The sequence below is a fragment of the Mucor mucedo genome (assembly GCF_025094135.1).
Source record: "Mucor mucedo strain NRRL 3635 chromosome Unknown EV154scaffold_162, whole genome shotgun sequence".
Classification (NCBI taxonomy): domain Eukaryota; kingdom Fungi; phylum Mucoromycota; class Mucoromycetes; order Mucorales; family Mucoraceae; genus Mucor; species Mucor mucedo.
Window position 1 is genome coordinate 1 of NW_026252446.1, and position 19,583 is coordinate 19,583.

At 35.9% G+C, this 19,583-nt stretch overlaps 6 protein-coding genes across 6 annotated transcripts; 3 read left to right on the plus strand and 3 right to left on the minus strand.

The window, feature by feature from the left end:
- Positions 1-735: 735 nt before the first annotated feature.
- EV154DRAFT_84149 (uncharacterized protein) lies at positions 736-1,630 on the minus strand. Its single transcript, XM_051607799.1, has 4 exons — positions 1,505-1,630; positions 1,327-1,444; positions 978-1,264; positions 736-918 (listed from the first exon to the last, which is right to left on the minus strand). Exons 2-4 carry the CDS (start codon positions 1,410-1,412, stop codon positions 860-862), a joined length of 432 nt encoding a protein of 143 aa, XP_051451972.1. The 5' UTR covers positions 1,413-1,444; positions 1,505-1,630; the 3' UTR covers positions 736-859.
- Positions 1,631-4,544: 2,914 nt separating this feature from the next.
- On the minus strand, positions 4,545-5,302 carry EV154DRAFT_556007 (cytochrome c oxidase assembly protein COX16). The gene is made up of 3 exons (XM_051605323.1): positions 4,966-5,302; positions 4,835-4,903; positions 4,545-4,778 (listed from the first exon to the last, which is right to left on the minus strand). Exons 1-3 carry the CDS (start codon positions 5,149-5,151, stop codon positions 4,707-4,709), a joined length of 327 nt encoding a protein of 108 aa, XP_051451973.1. The 5' UTR covers positions 5,152-5,302; the 3' UTR covers positions 4,545-4,706.
- A 136-nt stretch (positions 5,303-5,438) lies between these two features.
- EV154DRAFT_527208 (uncharacterized protein) lies at positions 5,439-7,210 on the plus strand. Its single transcript, XM_051603458.1, has 3 exons — positions 5,439-5,785; positions 5,891-6,395; positions 6,447-7,210. Exons 1-3 carry the CDS (start codon positions 5,470-5,472, stop codon positions 7,096-7,098), a joined length of 1,473 nt encoding a protein of 490 aa, XP_051451974.1. The 5' UTR covers positions 5,439-5,469; the 3' UTR covers positions 7,099-7,210.
- A 3,106-nt stretch (positions 7,211-10,316) lies between these two features.
- On the plus strand, positions 10,317-13,073 carry EV154DRAFT_527212 (uncharacterized protein). Its single transcript, XM_051603459.1, has 8 exons — positions 10,317-10,488; positions 10,553-10,685; positions 10,748-10,889; positions 10,953-11,071; positions 11,127-11,199; positions 11,256-11,622; positions 11,688-12,215; positions 12,283-13,073. Exons 1-8 carry the CDS (start codon positions 10,435-10,437, stop codon positions 12,643-12,645), a joined length of 1,779 nt encoding a protein of 592 aa, XP_051451975.1. The 5' UTR covers positions 10,317-10,434; the 3' UTR covers positions 12,646-13,073.
- A 1,713-nt stretch (positions 13,074-14,786) lies between these two features.
- On the minus strand, positions 14,787-17,155 carry EV154DRAFT_527216 (protein-tyrosine phosphatase-like protein). The gene is made up of 6 exons (XM_051603460.1): positions 16,927-17,155; positions 16,747-16,848; positions 16,357-16,686; positions 16,168-16,296; positions 15,796-16,099; positions 14,787-15,731 (listed from the first exon to the last, which is right to left on the minus strand). Exons 1-6 carry the CDS (start codon positions 16,963-16,965, stop codon positions 14,902-14,904), a joined length of 1,734 nt encoding a protein of 577 aa, XP_051451976.1. The 5' UTR covers positions 16,966-17,155; the 3' UTR covers positions 14,787-14,901.
- A 1,266-nt stretch (positions 17,156-18,421) lies between these two features.
- EV154DRAFT_84260 (uncharacterized protein) lies at positions 18,422-19,572 on the plus strand. The gene is made up of 4 exons (XM_051607800.1): positions 18,422-18,608; positions 18,688-19,079; positions 19,145-19,199; positions 19,253-19,572. Exons 1-4 carry the CDS (start codon positions 18,490-18,492, stop codon positions 19,557-19,559), a joined length of 873 nt encoding a protein of 290 aa, XP_051451977.1. The 5' UTR covers positions 18,422-18,489; the 3' UTR covers positions 19,560-19,572.
- Positions 19,573-19,583: the final 11 nt, after the last annotated feature.

Below are 19,583 nucleotides of genomic sequence, written 5' to 3' on the forward strand. Positions count from 1 at the left end.
ACGTCATAAAAAACGCGAGCGAGTTCGACGTTTCATTTGTAAAACCGAGCCGAGCTTAAGAAAATTTGAGCGAGTTCGATCTTCAAGAAATGTCATCCGAGCGAGCTTCGACTGGAACACAATCAAAGCTCGCTCGAAATTTTTGATCTTCATTCCTAACACTAACCCTGACTGTCCCTAAGAGATCTGGTATTAAACTTCATCAGGGTCATTTGTTTTTATTTTCTTGGACTTGAAGAATACGAAGGGGTATGGATGTTCATGTTGATCTGTGGACTTGAGAGAAAAAAGAGTTCCAATGTCTCTTGCAGTTTCTTTTTTGAGTACACATTTTCGTAACCCTTTCACCAAATGCTTGTAAAAGTCCTAATAGTAGTATAATGGAATAGTTAGCTTCTGGGGTATGTTTTTTAAGACATGAAAAGGATAAATGACTTACTTTAAAGTAACAAAAAGGGAATCTAACATTCTTTCAAAACAATGGATGTCAGAGGAGCATCTTGGTATCATGATGGCACATAATGATGTACAGTAGCCGCTCGATTTAAGGGTGTTTTCTTGAAAAACAGCGTCCGTCCCCAGCATTAACACCACTAAACCGCTATTATACATAAGGGTGAGATTCCAATTTCCCGTACCCTTAAATCGAACGGTATATCACTGTATTTTTGTCTGTTTTTCTAACTTTTTGACCAAATGTGTTTAATGTCCGGACAAGACAAGTTTTGGCAGTAATCATATTTACCGGAATATTGGCCTCTGGTGACATCTGTTTACAATAGTCTTGCTTTTCGATTTAAAGGTATTTTCTATTTAAGGGTGAGATTTTGGAAATTTTGATCACTCTTAAATCAAACGGCTACTGTAGCACTGAAGCAGTTATCGACCTTAACAGTTTATACATGTAGCCATTTAAACCTAAAAAAAAAAAGGTTAGAACATACATTTTTATTAATTCCTTTCAGATGTATATTTACCAATTACATATAATGCTAGTACAGAATGCGACCCACCATATGTTCCTTGTAAATTATTGAGAATGCAAGCATTGATCCTCATATTCTTCGACTGCTGTTTTAATTTTAAATCACTCGTAACTTTGACTTTTTTCCATTCGTTCGAACAAAGATCGATGGCTTTTCTTTCGTCATATTGAAGTAGTAAATCGATTTTACGAGAGTACGTGGGTGAAGTACCCTCACCGGCAAGGACAGGCTTATTCGCTTCGATTGCAATACGTGAACTATGGCAACCAGTCTCGCCACTGTACAGAAGAAAGGTTATCAATATATGTATATCACTTTTCGCTTCATCTGTATTACTTACTCAGATAAGACGACTTCGGTGCCTTTGAAAAGTACGCTTAGGATGCTTGCAAAATTGTCTGTAAAATGTGAGCTCTTGCTTATCATCACTTTGACTCTAGAGCTCTGTATCTACAATACTGTTACGTTAAAAATATTAGTATTGTTAAATATATTATATTACTACAAAACGATCTTACACTATGACTGAATAGGGTGAAGCGGGAGGAAACTCTGGTAGAGGCTCGTAAGGATTCAAACACTTCCGAAATAATGTCCTTTGGGACTTCGATTGTATTTTAGTCATCGTTAGCTATTTGAAAAAGTGTACGATTCCATTCTTTTTCATACACTTCTACGATTGCAGGAATAAATTGCCATATACTCATTTCACCATGCCTTATAATATGCTTTGATCTTAATCCCTTGTGAAACCATTCCCAAAAATTGTAAACAGACTATCTTGCTGTCCGTGACTGAAATAGTTATATATGCCAGATAACTAAATCTGAACAATAGTATTGCAATCAGTAAAAATATAAATTGGATTGATTTTGATATATGTAACTTACTCCAGTAAACTTTCTTCAAGAGAAGGTCAGACTTTGGCGATCCATCAATTTTGTAGTTTTTCAAGTAGTTGAAGTCGTCATTACAAAGTTTACCAGAAAGCTGGATTTCCAAATTAAGTTAATAACACAAATAATATCAGTGCATTGACATTTATCTTACCTTTTTGTGGGTAATGGAATGGCTAATAATCTCATCATCATCTTCATACAATTCAGCACTAGCAGCTGCATTTTCGATAGATGTAATTGATGGTTCAGGATGGACATTATCTATATCAGTGGTATCGTGCATAGCAGAAATAAGATTCAATGCCGCATTTGTAGCCAGTGTGGCAGTGACGATTGCGTTTAAAGTTGCTAGTAAATGGCTGGTGCTCTGTTATTGAAGTCACTTATTTTGTTAGTTTTTAGTATACATACATATATATTATATGTACGCTGGAAATGTCTAGATCTCCGTATTTTTTTCCGAACGTATTTTTTTTATACCACTTACAGGAATTCTAACCAAGACCAGCAGGCCAGTATGATTACACCTATTTACAGTGCAATTCCTGCTATTCACAGTCCGTAAGTTCCAAAGACACAAGAACCCTGCCAAGGATGTCTCCTTCCTATAGCAAAGACTAACCGCAGCCGCAATATATCTTTTTCAATTTAGCGTCTTTCCAAAGAAACAAAGTCATTACTAACTAACCTTTTTACGTTATCGGTTACTTTCATACGATAGAAAAAGTATGTTAAGGGAAAAGAAAAGGGGAATAATAAAGTGTGTGAACCAGCTTTATTTGTAAGCTGATAAACAAGAGCTTATGTCAGAGTGATTTCATTTTAATTTCTATGCCGTCATACTTTTTGCTGTTTTGAGACTGTACTTAAAATCGCGCATGATAAGAGATAATCAAGGATTGTTGTACGATTTTTTTTCTCAAATAGCAAAAGGTTACAAGGCAAAGGTCTCTGTTTACACCATTGGTGGGAAACAGTTGTTCCTAAGTGAGGTAGTAGGTTAGACACAGCATTGCTGGAGTTGTAATCTGCTACTGGAAGCGCATGTCATGTTGGAGTTAACGGATGTCATAAGATGGTTGGCTTGATTCATTGAAAGTGAATGCTACATCTATAAAGCTGGTGAAACACGATAAACAATAAAGCAATTTAGTCGACTCGTATTGAATAATGCTGGGAAAAGATGAAGTACAAAGTCCATAAGACATCTTTAGAAAACAGCAAATCTAAAGCAGACCGTTCAGAGCAAGCAGCAAAGGTAGTGACAAGAAAAACCTAATATGTGGATCCGTTACTCTTAGAAGTTTTTTTTCAAGTGTTTAACTCTGGATTTTTAAAATAAAAACTTCACCATTCCCAAATATTGCCCAAAAATAACTAGTTTTAAAAACACTGAAATCCAGTACACAAGTTTGAAGCGTTTTTTCCGTGGAAAGACAACGGGGGAAGGAATTAATTGACGTTTCTTTATTATGTACACTTGAGTCTTCCTTTTCGTCTTCACTTTCAAGCACAATATCCAGATCGCCTACTCATCCATAACACTTTCTTCTGCAACATCCTTTTACACGGGTCAGCAATATAGAATAAGGAAAAACGAAAGAAAAAATTGTGTTAGATTCACAAACGTGTGTTGAATTTGAGGATGGCTTAAAGGGTCTACGACATGGTGTATCCGAGAGAGTTCGCTAGCATACTCTCTTGAAAAGAGACTTAGTGAACTGCTTCTACAGTATATTTATTAGTTTAATACGTCCGAGGGAAGGTTTTTTATTCTCTTAGTTTCAGTTTTTATATTCAGTATTTCGAATAGGACAAGAAACTGGGAATAGTGACACAATGGCGGCCAAAAATATGCTTCACATATCTCAAGAGATTTGGGATGTCAATGGGAGGCCTCCAGTTTTTTCAGGATTTCAGCAAAAATACTACAATACAAAGCGCCACACTTAACGTGGCTATCACTCACTTTGACGAGCAAGTTTAAAAATACTTACAGGTAAAGATTTTCGATCATTTTGGCATTTTTGAAAATTAATTTGTTTATGTCTGAATTTCCATTTTATTTTGCCGAAAAAAGGTAAGCTTATATCTAAAAATGAAGTCGGTTTCGTCTGAAAAGATAAATAGCATTGCCTGAATTTTTTAAGATGGCTGAAAGCATTAAATCTGTCCGAAAGTAATTTTCCCTTGTACGAATCTAAAGTGCTAAGCTATAGTCACAATTAACAATACTGGAATCCAATTAGCTATCCCTTTATTGTGAGTATTAAATGGTATGCTTATTCAACATCATCACAGGTCCTTGAGGTAGTACCTATTTTCATTGCAGCCCCTATGTGTACTATAAATATAACATTGATTAAAAGTAGCACACGTTATTTATCTTTGATTTACTTTATCCCAGTCATTTTTAAATGTTGCCTTTGGTCAGCACCTAGCGCTTACACTAAACATATTTGCTTGGCAGTTTAGTATACGCATGCCATTTTCCACAACACATGGCGAGAAAGCAGATTAAGTGAGTTTAATCTAAATTTTAAGAATTTGAAGGTACGAGAAAGTTTGCCGATTACGAATTATTCAATATAGGAAGCATAAATTAAGTTGGAGGTTTTAAAAGAAATGTGTGTTCACCATCCACTGTCATATGATTAATAGATAAATGATTCACGTTTTGTTGACTCTACAGCAGCTGTATGTCCTACGGTGTTCAATTTAGCTTTTATTGTAAGTTTCTAAATTAATTGCAGATGTATTTTTATAACACTAATTTTGGTAGCGATATTGCATTCATGACACAAATCGAGTTGGTATATGCTTAATTTTCAGTTCCAGTGGGGCGACTTATCCTGACTTGATCCCATTCATCATCAGTTTGTGCTTGCAGACGCTGGAAATATGTCAATGATTTATGCACACGTTATTGAAAAAAAAAAAATGACTTACAAAGTATTCTTCCTGCAAACTCAATTTACGTCTATTCTTATCCATGCCTAAAGCCTCTTCTTTGGCAACCTAATTTCAACCTGTTAAAAAAAAACTGTTGCAAATGATTTTCATAATTGTAGCAAACTTACTTTCGTGTGTCTTCTGTCTCGATGATCAAATTTCGTTTGGGTTAATTGAGCAAGGCCGAAAGAACCACCGACCATAATGACAAGAAAAGGTAAACCAAAAACAAGGAAAGGTCTCTTTTTCGCCTGTGCTGCTAGAGGACCTAAAGCACTTTTTTGGCCATAGGGTTTATTTGTGAATGTTCCCATAATGTTAGAGGGATGAATAACAGGAATTGACACCCCGGAATATTGTAAGAGGGCAAGCCACAACTGGTGAATGGCGGTACTTCAAGTACGGGGTCTCTGCCAGATTGAGCACAAAAAGTTAAAAATACATGTCAGAAGGAATTTACACGGCTTGGTCCTATCTGATTTGCCCTCAAAGGCTGCTAAACTTTTTAGTCAAGTCACACTGAGCTATTTTTTTTTTCGAAACAGCCTAAACATTAAAGGGCCTATAAAAATGGATCGTCGTCATTATTTCGACTGTAGATCTTTTTTCTTTCTTCCTTATCCTAAAAAAAAATGTCCTTACATTCAAGAGATTTTTTAAAAAAGTATACTCTTTTGACAATAGCATTTATCTGTTCATTATTTATACCGTATCTCCTGTACTCGATTCGTGCAAATCCTTTGTATCATGAAGCGATAAAACCATTTTCATATCCCCCCATGGTGAAGTACAGCTTTAAATGGCCTAATATTGCGTCTTTCAAAAACGATATTCCATCGAATGAAGATTCACTTAAATATCGGGAAGATAAGCTCAGAGAAATTGACCAGAAGTTTTGTGGACAAGACAGATGTAGATTTTTGTTGCCTATTGCCATAACCGAGCAAGGTACTGTGCATAAACTGAATTTTCATTGTAGTATTACTTCGCAGGAGTAATTTAATATGGAAAATAATAACCAAAGCGCTGACTTAACTTGTCCTTTGCTTACAGAATCCAAAGCCCAGCTTCACTTTCGTCAACTTGCGTTCTTGGCCGGGAAGATAGACAGGACAATTGTTTTACCCAATGTCTATAACAGTCATTTCGGCGCTTGTTTGCCACACTCTTTTGACTTTTACTTTGACGAAAGCTGGCTGAAAAAAAACGAGAATCGCTTCAATTATATCACTATGGGCGATTTTAAATCCTGGTTACTAGCAAGGCACTATGCCGGCGTGGTTCCGACTGGGCAAGAAATTTATTTGCAACGCTCACAACGATCTAGATTATTAAAAAATATCAAAAATTGTTTTCAAGATTCCTTTGATTTTTCTGGTCGGCCAAAAGTCAATTATCAATTAATAGATCATCAGAAAGCACCAAAAGATATGAATATGACAGATATTATGATGAGCTTGTTAGGTGATGAAGCGAGAAAACACGAATATCTTAGTACTACTGAACTTGAAACAGAGTCACCTCCCGTTGACGTAATTAATTTATTTTATGATAGAAGGTAATTACATAAAAAAAAAATAGTCATAATATTTTATTAACATCATAGCAGGTACCAATTTATGAATAATCGTAGGGTCGCCGAACCTATCTCTTACAGTAAAAGATGGGTTGATATAGCGGATAAAATATCTGAACAGTTGAAACCTTATATTGCTATCCATTGGCGTATGGAGAGGCTAGAGCCTCTGTCTAATTTATTACCTTGCGCGGTGAATTTAGTAGACGAAATCCGAAAATTAGACCCTGATGGATCCGAAAGCAAGCATCCCAACGTATTTTTGTTGACAGATTATCCTCATCTGTTGAATTCAACAGGTGCTGTGCCTGAATCGAACTCTTTTATGCCATCCCAATTAAAATCACAACACCACAATGCAATCACTTATCTATATGAGCATTTAAACGTCTCGCTTACAACAATCGCGGACAAAAAGATTCATTATGATCAACTTCCTAAAGAAAACTGGCATTTGATTCCAATCGACACAAATGGAAACACTGAACCTACAGACCGTAGTATACTTGGTATTATCGATAAATTGGTTGCAATGAGAGCACAATGGTTCTTCGCTGGTCGTCCTGGTGTTTGTGCAAAATCGAGTAGCTTTACTGGTCGTATTTCATCCAGCCGGTTACAAGCTTTTAGACATGGCGACGATAATATTGTCGTTCCACTCAAGACATTCAACCTTAACACATAAGCCATTTCTGTGTAAACAAACAACGCCCATTTGTACCATATAAAAAAAATTAATGTAAATATTCATTCCCTCCCCTTTTTAAATAAAAATAGCTTTTTCAGTGTCGGTCCGATTTGTTTGTGTTGGTTTTCTTTGTGCGGCTTGATTTACTTTATTTATATTGTTGTACCCACCTGCACAAATATGTAATCTTATAATGCATCGGCAACACAAAAACAGGAAATACTACCAAAATGGGTAGCAATTAATGCCTGCATACCACAATATGACACATTCATTTGTAGCATCATGGAAGACGTTTGTGGGTTAGAATAGCTCCCAAGTTCGAACCGCGGTATATATGTCTTTTTTTTTAAAAAAAAAATCACCAATAGCAAATCTGGGTTGGATTCTTTGTAGAGAAACACGAGCTGTTTCTTTGTCCTGATTTTACCTCCTGATCTATTTATAAGTGTAATGTATCAAATTGCCAACTTCCTGTATGCAGCATTTTATTTTATTTGTTAACATTTAATCATTGCAAATCCGTTTCAAGAGCCACTTTAGAACATTCGTGTTACGTTGATCTGTTATCGGTTAAATATGTCGCCTTATTATTTTGGGCTTTCTACGATATTCCTCTTTTTCCTCATAATTATTTAGCTGTTGTAAACTCAATTCATAATCTATCAATAATTTCCATAGCAAAACCTAAACCTGAACAAAGCATTTGTTCACAATTTTCGAGATTTATCGGGATCATTTGTCTCCGACATTGTTCGAGGCTTTTTTTTTTTTAATGACCTAGGGCACTCCGATCAACGTTTAATTCCATTGGTTTTGATTAAAGCACTGGCGATTTTATGTTTCTTCCGATCAGTTAGCATAAAAAAATACTTTGCCCATTAGTACGACAGAAGTATTCTCAAAATGCATGGTGCTTAAACTCATCTACGCAATAGTTACAATCGATACATTACAAATAGATCATATAGCCATGTAGACATACTACAAAAGAGTAATACTAATACATGCAATGCAAACACATGAATTGTCTGTTTTCTTGATGAGACATAATATGAGCTATAAGTAATGTGCCGAAGAGGACGTTTCTCTAGATTCGAGGTCCAGTAAGGTGTTACGTTCAATTATTTGATGTCATTATAGATGTAGTGGACACATAATTAACTAGTTTTTTTTTCTGGTGAATATCTGAAAGTTATTACAATTACAGCGTTGTTGTGAAATTTAAATTTTCCTTTAAATATAATTTTTTCAATGACAATAAACTCAATCAACAGTAAAAAGTAAAACCTAATTTTATACCGCAATGTTATGAACGGTTTCTTCTATCAGTACGAATCAATTCATCCAATGAGGTAGTTCAAAGATTAAGAAACACATTTATTTCTTAGGTTAATATATTTTTCTCGTAATAACTGGTGCCGCGAAAGGATACGGCGTATGATAATAGTTTTTTTTTTCTTTTGAAACCAGTATATCGAAAACATCTTGATGGTATCGCAAAGTCTTTAATGACTAGAAAGGTTGGTGCCAGCAGCAAAAATAACTTATCTAGAAACAATTACACATATAGAATGTATATTGTTATTTTCATGTTTAAGTGAAAGTATTAGAGTAAAAATAAAGGATAAAAGTTTTTAATAAGTGGGCGCCAGACTATGTAATTGCCAACTGAGAAGAAAATATTCAAATATGGAATATCATAAGCTGTAGAAGGAGTCGAACACACATTCTGAGTAGGTTGTATTCCAAAGAACACAAACAGTACAGCATACTGAGCATCAATCATTCGAAAATATTTCAGCCATTCGAAGCGAACTTAAAATTTTACATCATAAAGAGCGAATGGCTTTTATACTCATTAAAATGCTTTATACAAGCAAAGAAAAAAACCTTATGCGAAAGATGTTGTACAAATAGGTTTGATCTTGAAAGTTTTGAACATGATGTCTGCAACGCTGAAAGGCTTATTTTGACTGGAATACTATAACCGGAGAAAACATGGTTTTGTATGGAACCGATTATAGGGGTGGTGGACATATCAAACATTATTGGACACACCTAACATCGGTGGATCATTTATAGTTGTGAAATATATGAAGCACTCTTAGACAGAGATGACATAAACATAGCCGATAATATTCTTCAGAAATATAAAAAATAGTGCTTTGATGATGATTATCTCAAAGCTCTGCTGTTATAAAAAAGTTACAGCTATATTAACATTGTATTTAATCAAAGAAAGACGAGAAAAAAAAAGAGAACAACTGAAAAAGAAGAAAAGAGTGAGAAGATCCAACTAATTGAACAGCATTAATCAGAAGCCACATTATGCACCTATTTGCATTCCAAAAAAAAAGCTCATAAGTATTGAAACGACCAAAACTGTTATAAGAAATACATAAACGATATTTTAGCTGAAATCGAACAAGGATCAATTGACCTAACAAATTACAAGGTCTCCGTCACCAGCATAAACTGTGTCTCCAAAAAAGGCAAGCTGAGGAGGAAGGTTTGTATTATGGTAGAGCATATTTTTGATCGATTTTTAAACATCGGCTTGTTTATAATATGTATAGAATATAAAGGTAGAAAGCTCAAATTTATTATGCTGATAGATGATTGAAGAACAAGAGTGAGTTCTCGTACCAAAGAGCATCTGAGACACAGTGTGGGAAATGGAAGGGACATATTCATGAATTAAATATGCACGAGTCTGTACCACAAACGAGAGCATTACTTCTCAGATTGGTGTGTATTGTTCTAATAAATAACAGCATAGACTACCATACAAAGGAAACCCATCAAGAAAATGCAATCAAAATAAAGAACAAGGGATTGTTTCAGTGCGCTAACCCTCAGTGGAGCTATGCCAGACCAACAACAAAGAGATGTGGTGTCTCAAATACGTCAGGGATGACTCAACTTATATTTTAGCAGACACTTTTTGCATTCTAACTTCTATCATTAAACCTCATCCTTTTCAAATGAAATAGATCAAGCAGGCGGTGCCGAAGTCACTACATAAAAGTGATTTTTTATAGTCTTCCTCATTCAATCAATATGGTCACTAATTTTTATAGTGACTAAAAATGAGATTAAAGATGCTATTGATCTGAAAAAGATTTTTCTAAAAAACTACCCCCTCAGTTACCATCACTTCTTGGGAAAGGAGGTGCAAAATTCTGTTACTACCGACAGTTAAAAAAAAAGTTGTGACTCGATCCTTTTATAATTAGGCATGGGAATACCACATGCTTGACATTCCAAGTGAGCTTTAAATATTCTTTCCTTCCCCCTTCACATTTTCCCACATTTTTTTTTTCCTCTTATATGTCTATTAGAAAACCTTTTCCTACTGCCACTTCCGATACTGGTTTTCTTCAGGTACAAAGCAACATCTATATAAAAAAATGATTTCATACCAGTTAAACAACTTTGGATTATACAGGAACCACCACAGCTAAAAAATCAATATGAAGACGATCTTGTTTTCAAAAACGTTTTGAAACGACTAATTCCACCTACCATACTTTCTGAGATTGAACCCGATCTTTCCCAATTTGGCGATCGAGTTACTAATGGTAATTCCATTCAAAAAAATCATACTTATGAATATTTTACTGATGATTAATTTTGTATCTAGATATCTTGGCCATGGGGGATGACGTAAATGTTCCTAGTAACTATCCACGGCTTACACAGTATGATGCTTGGTGCAGACGTATTGATCATATCTCGGTTTCCCAAGGATGGAAGGAATTAAATGATGTTGCAGCCGAAGAAGGGTAAATGCGACTCGGATCTTATGCAAAAGTAATCATACACTTAAAGTATTCTGTTTAATTTAGTCTTGTTGCAATTGCATATGAAAGAAAGTATAATGAATTCTCACGAATTTATCAATTTGCAAAGCAATACCTTTATATGCCCTCAGCAGCCATGTATTCATGCCCTTTATCAATGACTGGTAAATAGTACTGTGAGTAATTTCTGCTTATTCTTTACTTATGTTATACTTTTAGATGGAGCCGCTCGTGTTATTGAGTTAAATGGAACCGAAGAAATCAAAAACAAGTATTACTCGAAACTGATTAGGTAATTGTTAAAAGAAAGGAAGAAGGCCATGATGTAATAACAAACCGATATTTCAGTCGTGATCCTCGCAAATTTTGGACCAGTGGTCAGTGGATGACCGAGCGTCCCGGCGGTAGCGACATTGGCCAATCAGAAACCCAGGCAGAGTTATTGGATGAAGGGACTAATACTTGGTCGATATCCGGATTCAAGTGGTTTTCCAGCGCTACAACAGCCGATTTAACTATGCTTTTAGCACGAACAATCGATCCTAAAGAGGGTACAGTTCGGACTGGAAGTAAAGGGCTTTCGCTTTATATTGCTGAAATGAGACAACCTGATGGCCAGTTAAATGGGGTCAAAGTTCACCGTCTTAAGGATAAATATGGTACCAAGGGTTTACCAACTGCCGAGCTTCAACTCAGCGGAATGAAGGCTAATATGGTATTTATTTAATTTTCGGGTCTTTATACGCAGATTTTGCTAACAAATTTTTCCTTATTCATTAGATTGGAAATACTGGACGAGGCGTACCTGGCATTGCATCTATTCTCAATATCACACGTATTTACGCTTGTTTGGGAGTTGTGTGTTCTCTTCGTAGATCCCTTGTTATCGCAAAAGATTTTGCTTACAAACGTCATGCATTCAATAACACTCTGGACAAGACACCTTTGCACATCACTACACTTGCACAATTAGAATTAGTCTTTCGTGCTGGTGTCCAAATTTCATTTTATTGTATCGAGTTACTAGGTCGTACTGAGTGTATACAAGAAAGCCAGCATGATGCAGCTATTCTTCGTTTTTTGACACCCATTGCTAAGGCTTATGTGTGCAAGATTGGGATTAATGCTTGTAGTGAAGCTATGGAAGCGCTTGGTGGTCAAGGGTACATGGAAGAAATTGGTATTGGACGTCAGCTGCGAGATGCTCAAGTCAATACTATCTGGGAAGGTACGACTAACGTTTTATCAATGGACGTTTTGCGTGTCATTCAAGAAACTAAAGGAAAATGTCTTTTGACGTTCAGAAATGTAAGTACTTCGAAAAATTTTTTTTGGCGATGATTGAAAGAATTAAACATAACCTATAAAATTATAGATGGTAAAAGAAAAAGTGGATCGTGCTGCTCAAGCCTCACCCCTCTTGGTTGAAGCTGTTAAATCTGTTCATATTGCATTGCATAATATTGATACTTTTGTTAATTCAAACAAAACACGTATCGAGATTGAATCCAATGCTCGTCAGTTGACCTTTGCATTAGGCAGGACTCTTGCTGGTGCACTACTTATTGAGCAAGCAGCATTTGATATCACTAACAAGAATGAGGGTGCCGAAGAAGACATCATTGTTGCAAATCGTTGGTGTTGTGTACGTGATTTTACACAAGAATTAATTCCTATTAATGCCGATCTTGTTGCGGACGAAGCTAAAATAGTGTTCGGATCCAATGCAAAGATATAAATAAAACGATTGTATAAATAATTGATTAAGAGACTCTTTTTAACAAATGCTGATATCGTTTGAAATCACTGCCCAGTTTATCATTGTGTACTATTTATAGGACCTCAAAAGGTACATACATCACTGCTACGTCTTTTTAACAGCTTAAACCTTTCACCCTGGTTGAACACTAAGAATTCTGACTATTCTTATTATTGTCGTGAAAAAAGTCACGGTTCGGTACGTGATGCTTTTGTTTAGATGGAAAATTCGACAATTATATGCAAGTTGAACACATTAGCAAAAATATGAACATGATTACATTTTTTTGTAGAACAAACTAGGCCTATAAATACATGGTTCTGGTTCGGGAATACTAATTCTGGAAAGAATTATAAATCCACCAAAAGTATCGTGAGTGCCCCATGATTCTATCTATGAGAAGTATGGATATAAACAAATTGGTTGGCTTGCTACCAAAAATACATTTTGTCGCGGAACTCTAATAAATAACGCAAGCTTGGCGTATGCACGCACCCAGAGATTTATGTGGAACACGATTAAGATTTCTGTTTTATTCGTTTGTTTGTCATTAAACTATCGTACTGAATAAGAAAATGCTGGAGCATATGAATATCATTCCGTCTACAATTTTCCCACCAATTTACCATAATTGCGTTTACACCTGACAGGGAGGGGGGGGGGTGAGGAGTAGTTGGTCTTTTGTCATACAGACGCAACAAAAATATTTGTTTTATATTTATTTAAATTTAGTATAGGAAAGAACTCTAATTAGTGTTCTATTTTCAGAACAGTCAATGCCAAGAAGCATCAAGCTAAGTAAATGCATCGTGACGGTATACAAACATTATGGCATGTCGAGTATAACACATATATACACCAGCCACTAAAAAAAATCATAATAGCATGAATAAACAGAACCTATTTCATCTCTCTCTCTTTATTTTTTCCCGGCCCATCCGAATAGGCGAAGAGGGGTCCTATGGCTTTGTAAAAATTCGTAGCATTAAAAAGAGCGCTAAACCCCAAACAGAATATTTGTCTATCTTGGAACTTAAAAATCAAAGGCACGTTACACACATTTAATTATTTAAAAGGTAGTTTTATTATAGGTGATGTCTTATATTACAGGTTAATTTATAGAGATTGATATAGATAATAAACCAGACGAAGGGTTTAAAATTAGGAGATTGTTTATATTCGGATAAGTGGCGATAAATGTATTGCTGAACTAGCAACAGCACTCTTCACAGATACAACAGCAGCCAATAGTAGCTAAACAGTTTGTTAAGCAACCTGCACCACCTCTTAATCTTAACATGAAAGAGCCAGAGTCTTCATTGCGGTGATTTTCGCACTGTCCAGCGGTTTGATCAGGAACATTAGGAGCAGTCTGAGTTGTCATAGTTTCAATAGTAGGATAACCTGTATTTTTAGCCATGGTAGCCATAGGGATTTCAGAAATAGTAGGTTGGCTCATTTTTTTTAAGAGAGATAAATGTATTGTTGTTATAAAGATGTATAATATAGAAGGAGAAGAAAAATAACTTGTTAAAATTCTGCTCTATTTATACAAACAGGAGCTTTTTCTGTACATCGTCTAACGTGACACATGATGTATTTGAAGTGCCACAAAATGCTTAATCGTTGCCTCTTCTTGGCAATTCAGGCATTACGTCAATACATCGTCATTGTCATATTATCCATTTCCACTTGCAATGATTCTGTAAGATTTCTGGAAAAAAGGCAATTTTGTGATCTGGCGATATTATTTAATAAAAAAATAATATTACGGGGTACTTAAAAGGGTTCCAAATATCTTTTAATTATGCATAAATAATGTAAAATTTGCCAAAATCACCAAGTCTTTGGTTTCAGGAACTAAAAACAAATTCAATATGCACAAAAACTTAATATAAAATAAGGGAGTTGCATTATTAAGCTATAGATAGTTTTGTGCCATGAAAAGCTCAATCTAAACTTTTAAAAATATGTTACAAAAAAAAAGTATGCAGCAGATGCAGGTTAAAAAGGCTTAATTTTTACTATTTATACGGTCAAATGTGTAGTATAAATAGCTTTGCTAGTCCCTAGTGAACAGATTTCAAATTGACGCAGCCAATTTAGCTATGAATAAATAACTGGATCTGATATTTATTTATTTTTATTACGGGGATTTTTTTTTTTATTTATTTATTTATTTATTACAAAATGAAATAAAATTCATCATTTGGACTATATGAACAAGGCAAGAGTCTAAATGGGTGATTCCGTCGTGATAATACTACTTTCGGGCGATGTTCCATAGGTAATTGAGCCATTGACCTCATCATCGTCTCTTTTAAAGAGTGTAGCCCAGTATTTCACTTTGGTAGCATCTGGCATCAAGACACCGCCATCATCCACCAGGTCCTTATCTTTCATTGGATCATATAGATCATTTGTGAATTTTTCTTTATCCGAGTTAAAATAATCCCATATACTGTAAGTTTTATCTTGAGGATGATGTTTTGATCTTTCTGCCTCCGAATTGAATAGGAAGGTACCGAACTGACAGGAGTAGACATGATAATGCAGATCGATGAGCATTTGTTCATTGAATTCGAAGCGAGTAGGATGTGAGCATAATAATTGATAGACACAGTCTAAAAATTGATGAAATACGGGACTTGTTTCGCGTTGATAGTAATTTGATTTATAGAATTTGTTTTGCATATCCTTGATTGTGTTTGTGGCAGCGTTCCCCCCAGAATGAGCTAAATTGACAAAGTATTTTTCATTCGAGAGATGTCCACATCTATCTTCGAATTTATGCCCAAAAGATACCCAGTCCTTTTCCATTAGAACCTGAAATCCTTCAAATGTACGATAATAGGGGTCTAAGCATAATTCACTGAGAGATACGAGTTGTGATGTACGATCCCAGCCATCGGAACAATGGACAAGCACATGGGAATTATATACATGAACACTTTTTACAATTGTCATTGTTCCTTCTACTACCATTGTGATATGCTTCAACCATCCAGATCTCAGCAAAGCACCTCTATTTACTTGTCCGCCTGCCGAGTCTATACCTTGCATAGCTTTATATATATATATATATATCAGTAATCGAATGCTTTCTCATCCATCTTATTAAGACCTTACCTTCACTCATCTTGGCTAAACTATCTCTCATGACATGGATATTGTCAATTGCCACATAAATCTTTTTACAGTTCCGATAATGATCCATATTTTCCGTTCCAGCGCCTCTTGCCACATTTCCTACTGCATTTGCCATGGGTCTAGCATCTACGATTAAATTGGCAGCTGTTGAACCATACACAGTTTCACCGTTAGGACCTGTGGGTACGTTGGATGAAAATACAGCCTCTATTAATTTCTCATCTTGAATCGAACGCGCTTGTTTGAATCCAACGAGTGGTTGACTGCTTCTCGTAATTGTTGCCTTTTTGTCGTTGGGTGATGGTGTTAAAATGAGTTTTTTTTAAAAAAGATTCAAGAGAAAAAACTTACCGAGTTGTGCCAGTGCATATAAGACAGAGCAGGGATTCGAGCTTTACTACGATATTTTGCAGCATAATTGAGAGTATTATCACTTATTTTTGTTGGTACAACCATGATGCGAGGGTATGTAGGTGAATACTAATAAAGATGGTCAATCGATCCCAAACTACAAAAGAGAATACAAAGCTATTTGTTTACCTTATAATCTTGGTTGATGGGAGTGAATCGCCAGGTATTTGTGGTTTCGTCGACACCCATCCGTTGATATTCTTTAATAGGGTCATAGATTTTCCAACCATTGTTGGCAGTAAAAGGTATTCGAGGTTGATAAGCATATGCATAAAGTTGTTCTATTGAGCTTACACAAGCGAGCTTTTGAATGCTATCAAAAACGTCTTGTGCTTCGCCGTCCTTTAATAATGACAAGGTCAGGATCATAAAGTCTCTGCATTTGATATGAAGAGGGTGACGACCGGACTGTAAAGAAGGGGGTTGTCTTTCGACTGTATGTATGATAGGGTAAGGAATCTATCAAAGAAATGGTTCAATACTATTGGATAAGTGTAAAATAAATATATGTGTGTATACCCATAACTCCTCTCCGGAATGGTTAAATATCAGGTGGTGAACAGTCAGGTGTAATGTACCAACAGATGTTTCTTGACCTCTGTCTAATTGTACATCTTGGACCTTTTTTATTCATTTTTTATCAGTGGTCAATAAGTCATTTGAAGTACTATTTTTATGTATAATTGGGGTGAGTTAAACCTGTGTAATCTTTAAAAGATCAATTCGACTAGGCTGCATGTTTCCTTGAGGTTGGAAAAGCGTGGGTAATGAAACGCGAGCAAGATTGAAAATGGCGAAAATGTGGGGGGGGGGTGGGGAAAAAGAGTTTGTAAAGATGCAAAGAACAACAAAAAAAAAAAGAAAGATTTTAAATGTCTCTTGTCTGGAGCAAAAACAAAAAAAAAGAAGTATAAAAAGAAAGGCACACACACACACACACACGGAAAGAGAAAAAGCGACATCAACCTTGTTTTTTCTTTTGGTTCTCAGCCGAAATCAGAGAAGGGCTCACGTGAATACGAAACTTTTGGGTGTGTAAGGAAATATGTATTTACTGTGAGTCATTGTATGCAGCTTTTAGCGGGTTTTGTTCATTTTGTAATTATTACTTCATTTGACGTTTATCAAACAACAGATAAAACATTGGTTATAAAAAAAAATGGTAATATCTTTAAGCGATTATTGTTCCTGAGTCTATTTTTGTGTTCTGGTTCAAACGTTTTACCAAAGTTCTTAAACAATAGGCCCTCCCTCACGCTATGATTTATCAGATTAAAAAAAATTAACATAGTACGAAAGTAACAATGAATCCAGATAAGTCTTCATTCTAAGGGTTTTCAGGGCACCATTGTAAAAATTAAAAAAAACAACGTAATTTGTGTAACACATTGCCTCTCCGACAATCCTGCTTGCAAAGGAAGGGCACTTACTTAGTTCCGGAGATAGCTAAATACCTCTCACAGCGACAATTAAAGTAAAAGAGATATTCAGTGAAGAGAGAAAAATCCTATTAAGAACGAACTATTGATTACGCTACAAAAAAACAAAAAGCTTCAATGTAAATAGGGTTTATTATTGTCACTATTTTTTTCTTGATACAGAATGTCTCCACCTTCGATCACTGGATTTATGCCATACACACACTTTTTTGGGTGAGATTAAATTGATTGGAAATAAGTTATCTAATGCTATGGTCAGTAATAGCATTTAAGATTGTATAAATTCGGTTACTTTAAACATAGTAGATACAAACCTATGCTTTGAGTTAAAGACTCATTTTGAACAAGGGAGAGAATATATAGACTATGATTTAAATGCATATTTACAACATGGTCAAGTAAAGTATTCCCATAAAATATATGATGTATGCTACTAATGTTCTTGGTGTGGTAGTTGTCGTTCTCTCCAACGTGATGGCAAATGGGTGAGTTCATCAAATACAAGCTTCATATTGTGTGAATGAATGGCTCAGCCTCGAGATACATTATGAACCAGTATAACATCCAAACGCTTTAGTTTAATACCGACATCATTTCCTGTACTGAAACGAGCTTTGGCCAATCAAAAAACAGCTGTATGCATTTTTTCCTATTCATGGAGGAAATCACCCCCTACACACACACTCATTTGAAAGTTACACACATGAAAAGCTCATGACTAAACCAAAATACCACGCTTTTTTTGTGTGTATAAGTACCTCTTTTTGTTTTGTTTTCTTTTCTTTTTCTTTTTTTTTTTTTTTTACAGTACGAATATAAAACAATGACTGCCAAAGCTACTGATCGAGTTTCTCAAATTATGAGCCATTTAGCTCAAGTGACACCCTCACTTAAAGACAAGGTGTGCATCGTGACAGGCGCAGGTTCTATTCATGGCATTGGGTAATTGACTTGTTTCATGAAACCCCCCTAAACAAGAAATAACATATCCCCCCCCCTTTTTTTTTTTATGTAAATACAGTCGTGCCAGTGTGATTGCACTTGCGAAACGAGGACCCAAAGCCATTTATGTTTCTGATCTTACCTTGGACAATTTACAAGAGTTGGCCAAAGACATTGAAGGTATGGGTGTGGCGTGTTATGCACGTGCAGTGGATGCGGCCTCTCCTAGTGCCGTGACAGGTATCATTGATGAAGCGATGAAGACGTTTGGTCGATTGGATGTGTTTTTCGCTAATGCCGGTGTGGCATCCGGTGATCGTATTCAGGACGAAACCGCTGAGTCCTTTATGAGAATGATGCGTATTAATGCATTGAGTTGTTTCCTTGCTATTAAGCATGCGGGAGAGGCCATGGGTGTCACAGGACCCGGTAAAGCCTATTCAGGTGGATCCATCATCTGTACAGCCTCCGGTAGGTGACTAGGGAAGGAGAGAGGGAAACAAGGAAAGGGGAGGTATCTAACATTTAGATATTAGTGGCTGGTATTCGTTCTGGTGCTGGATCACCTGAATATTCTGCTTCGAAGGCAGCGTAAGTACTATCAGGAAAAATGAAAAATCTTTACTGACAAATAGATGATTTAGTGTGATTAATTTATGCCAAACAAGTGCGTATCAATATGCCGGTAAGGACATCCGAGTGAATGCCATTTGTCCCGGATTGATTGAGACCGGTATGACAAAATCGACGTTTGATTATGCGCGTGAAAGAGGATCTGCGCACAAGATTGGACAGTTGAATCCTACGAAGCGATACGGTGTATCATCCGAGATTGCGCATATGGTTGCATTTTTAGCCTCGGATGAAGCGACATATATCAATGGACAGGCTATTGCAATTGATGGTGGTCTTTCTGCCAGCCATCCTGTGGTCCCTGGCAAATCGCATTAATTTTTTATTATTATTATTATTATT

Excerpts from the sequence above, each read along its gene's own strand:
- EV154DRAFT_556007 (XM_051605323.1), bottom strand. The coding sequence starts at position 5,151 with ATGGGAACATTCACAAATAAACCCTATGGCCAAAAAAGTGCTTTAGGT. Across the intron at positions 4,904-4,965 it reads GAGACAGAAGACACACGAAA|GTTGCCAAAGAAGAGGCTTT; the intron begins GTAAGTTTGCTA and ends GGTTGAAATTAG. Across the intron at positions 4,779-4,834 it reads GTTTGCAGGAAGAATACTTT|CGTCTGCAAGCACAAACTGA; the intron begins GTAAGTCATTTT and ends ACATATTTCCAG.
- EV154DRAFT_527216 (XM_051603460.1), bottom strand. The coding sequence starts at position 16,965 with ATGCAGCCTAGTCGAATTGATCTTTTAAAGATTACACAG. Across the intron at positions 16,100-16,167 it reads ATATGCACTGGCACAACTCG|GCAACAATTACGAGAAGCAG; the intron begins GTAAGTTTTTTC and ends AACGACAAAAAG. Across the intron at positions 15,732-15,795 it reads TTTAGCCAAGATGAGTGAAG|CTATGCAAGGTATAGACTCG; the intron begins GTAAGGTCTTAA and ends ATATATATAAAG.
- EV154DRAFT_84260 (XM_051607800.1), top strand. The coding sequence starts at position 18,490 with ATGACTGCCAAAGCTACTGATCGAGTTTCTCAAATTATGAGCCATTTA. Across the intron at positions 19,080-19,144 it reads CATCATCTGTACAGCCTCCG|TGGCTGGTATTCGTTCTGGT; the intron begins GTAGGTGACTAG and ends TTTAGATATTAG. Across the intron at positions 19,200-19,252 it reads TATTCTGCTTCGAAGGCAGC|TGTGATTAATTTATGCCAAA; the intron begins GTAAGTACTATC and ends TAGATGATTTAG.
- EV154DRAFT_527208 (XM_051603458.1), top strand. The coding sequence starts at position 5,470 with ATGTCCTTACATTCAAGAGATTTTTTAAAAAAGTATACTCTTTTGACA. Across the intron at positions 5,786-5,890 it reads TATTGCCATAACCGAGCAAG|AATCCAAAGCCCAGCTTCAC; the intron begins GTACTGTGCATA and ends CTTTGCTTACAG. Across the intron at positions 6,396-6,446 it reads AATTTATTTTATGATAGAAG|GTACCAATTTATGAATAATC; the intron begins GTAATTACATAA and ends ACATCATAGCAG.
- EV154DRAFT_527212 (XM_051603459.1), top strand. The coding sequence starts at position 10,435 with ATGTCTATTAGAAAACCTTTTCCTACTGCCACTTCCGATACTGGTTTT. Across the intron at positions 11,200-11,255 it reads TATTACTCGAAACTGATTAG|TCGTGATCCTCGCAAATTTT; the intron begins GTAATTGTTAAA and ends CCGATATTTCAG. Across the intron at positions 11,623-11,687 it reads GCGGAATGAAGGCTAATATG|ATTGGAAATACTGGACGAGG; the intron begins GTATTTATTTAA and ends CTTATTCATTAG.
- EV154DRAFT_84149 (XM_051607799.1), bottom strand. The coding sequence starts at position 1,412 with ATGATAAGCAAGAGCTCACATTTTACAGACAATTTTGCAAGCATCCTA. Across the intron at positions 1,265-1,326 it reads ACCGAAGTCGTCTTATCTGA|TGGCGAGACTGGTTGCCATA; the intron begins GTAAGTAATACA and ends TCTTCTGTACAG. Across the intron at positions 919-977 it reads ACTAGCATTATATGTAATTG|GTTTAAATGGCTACATGTAT; the intron begins GTAAATATACAT and ends TTTTTTTTTTAG.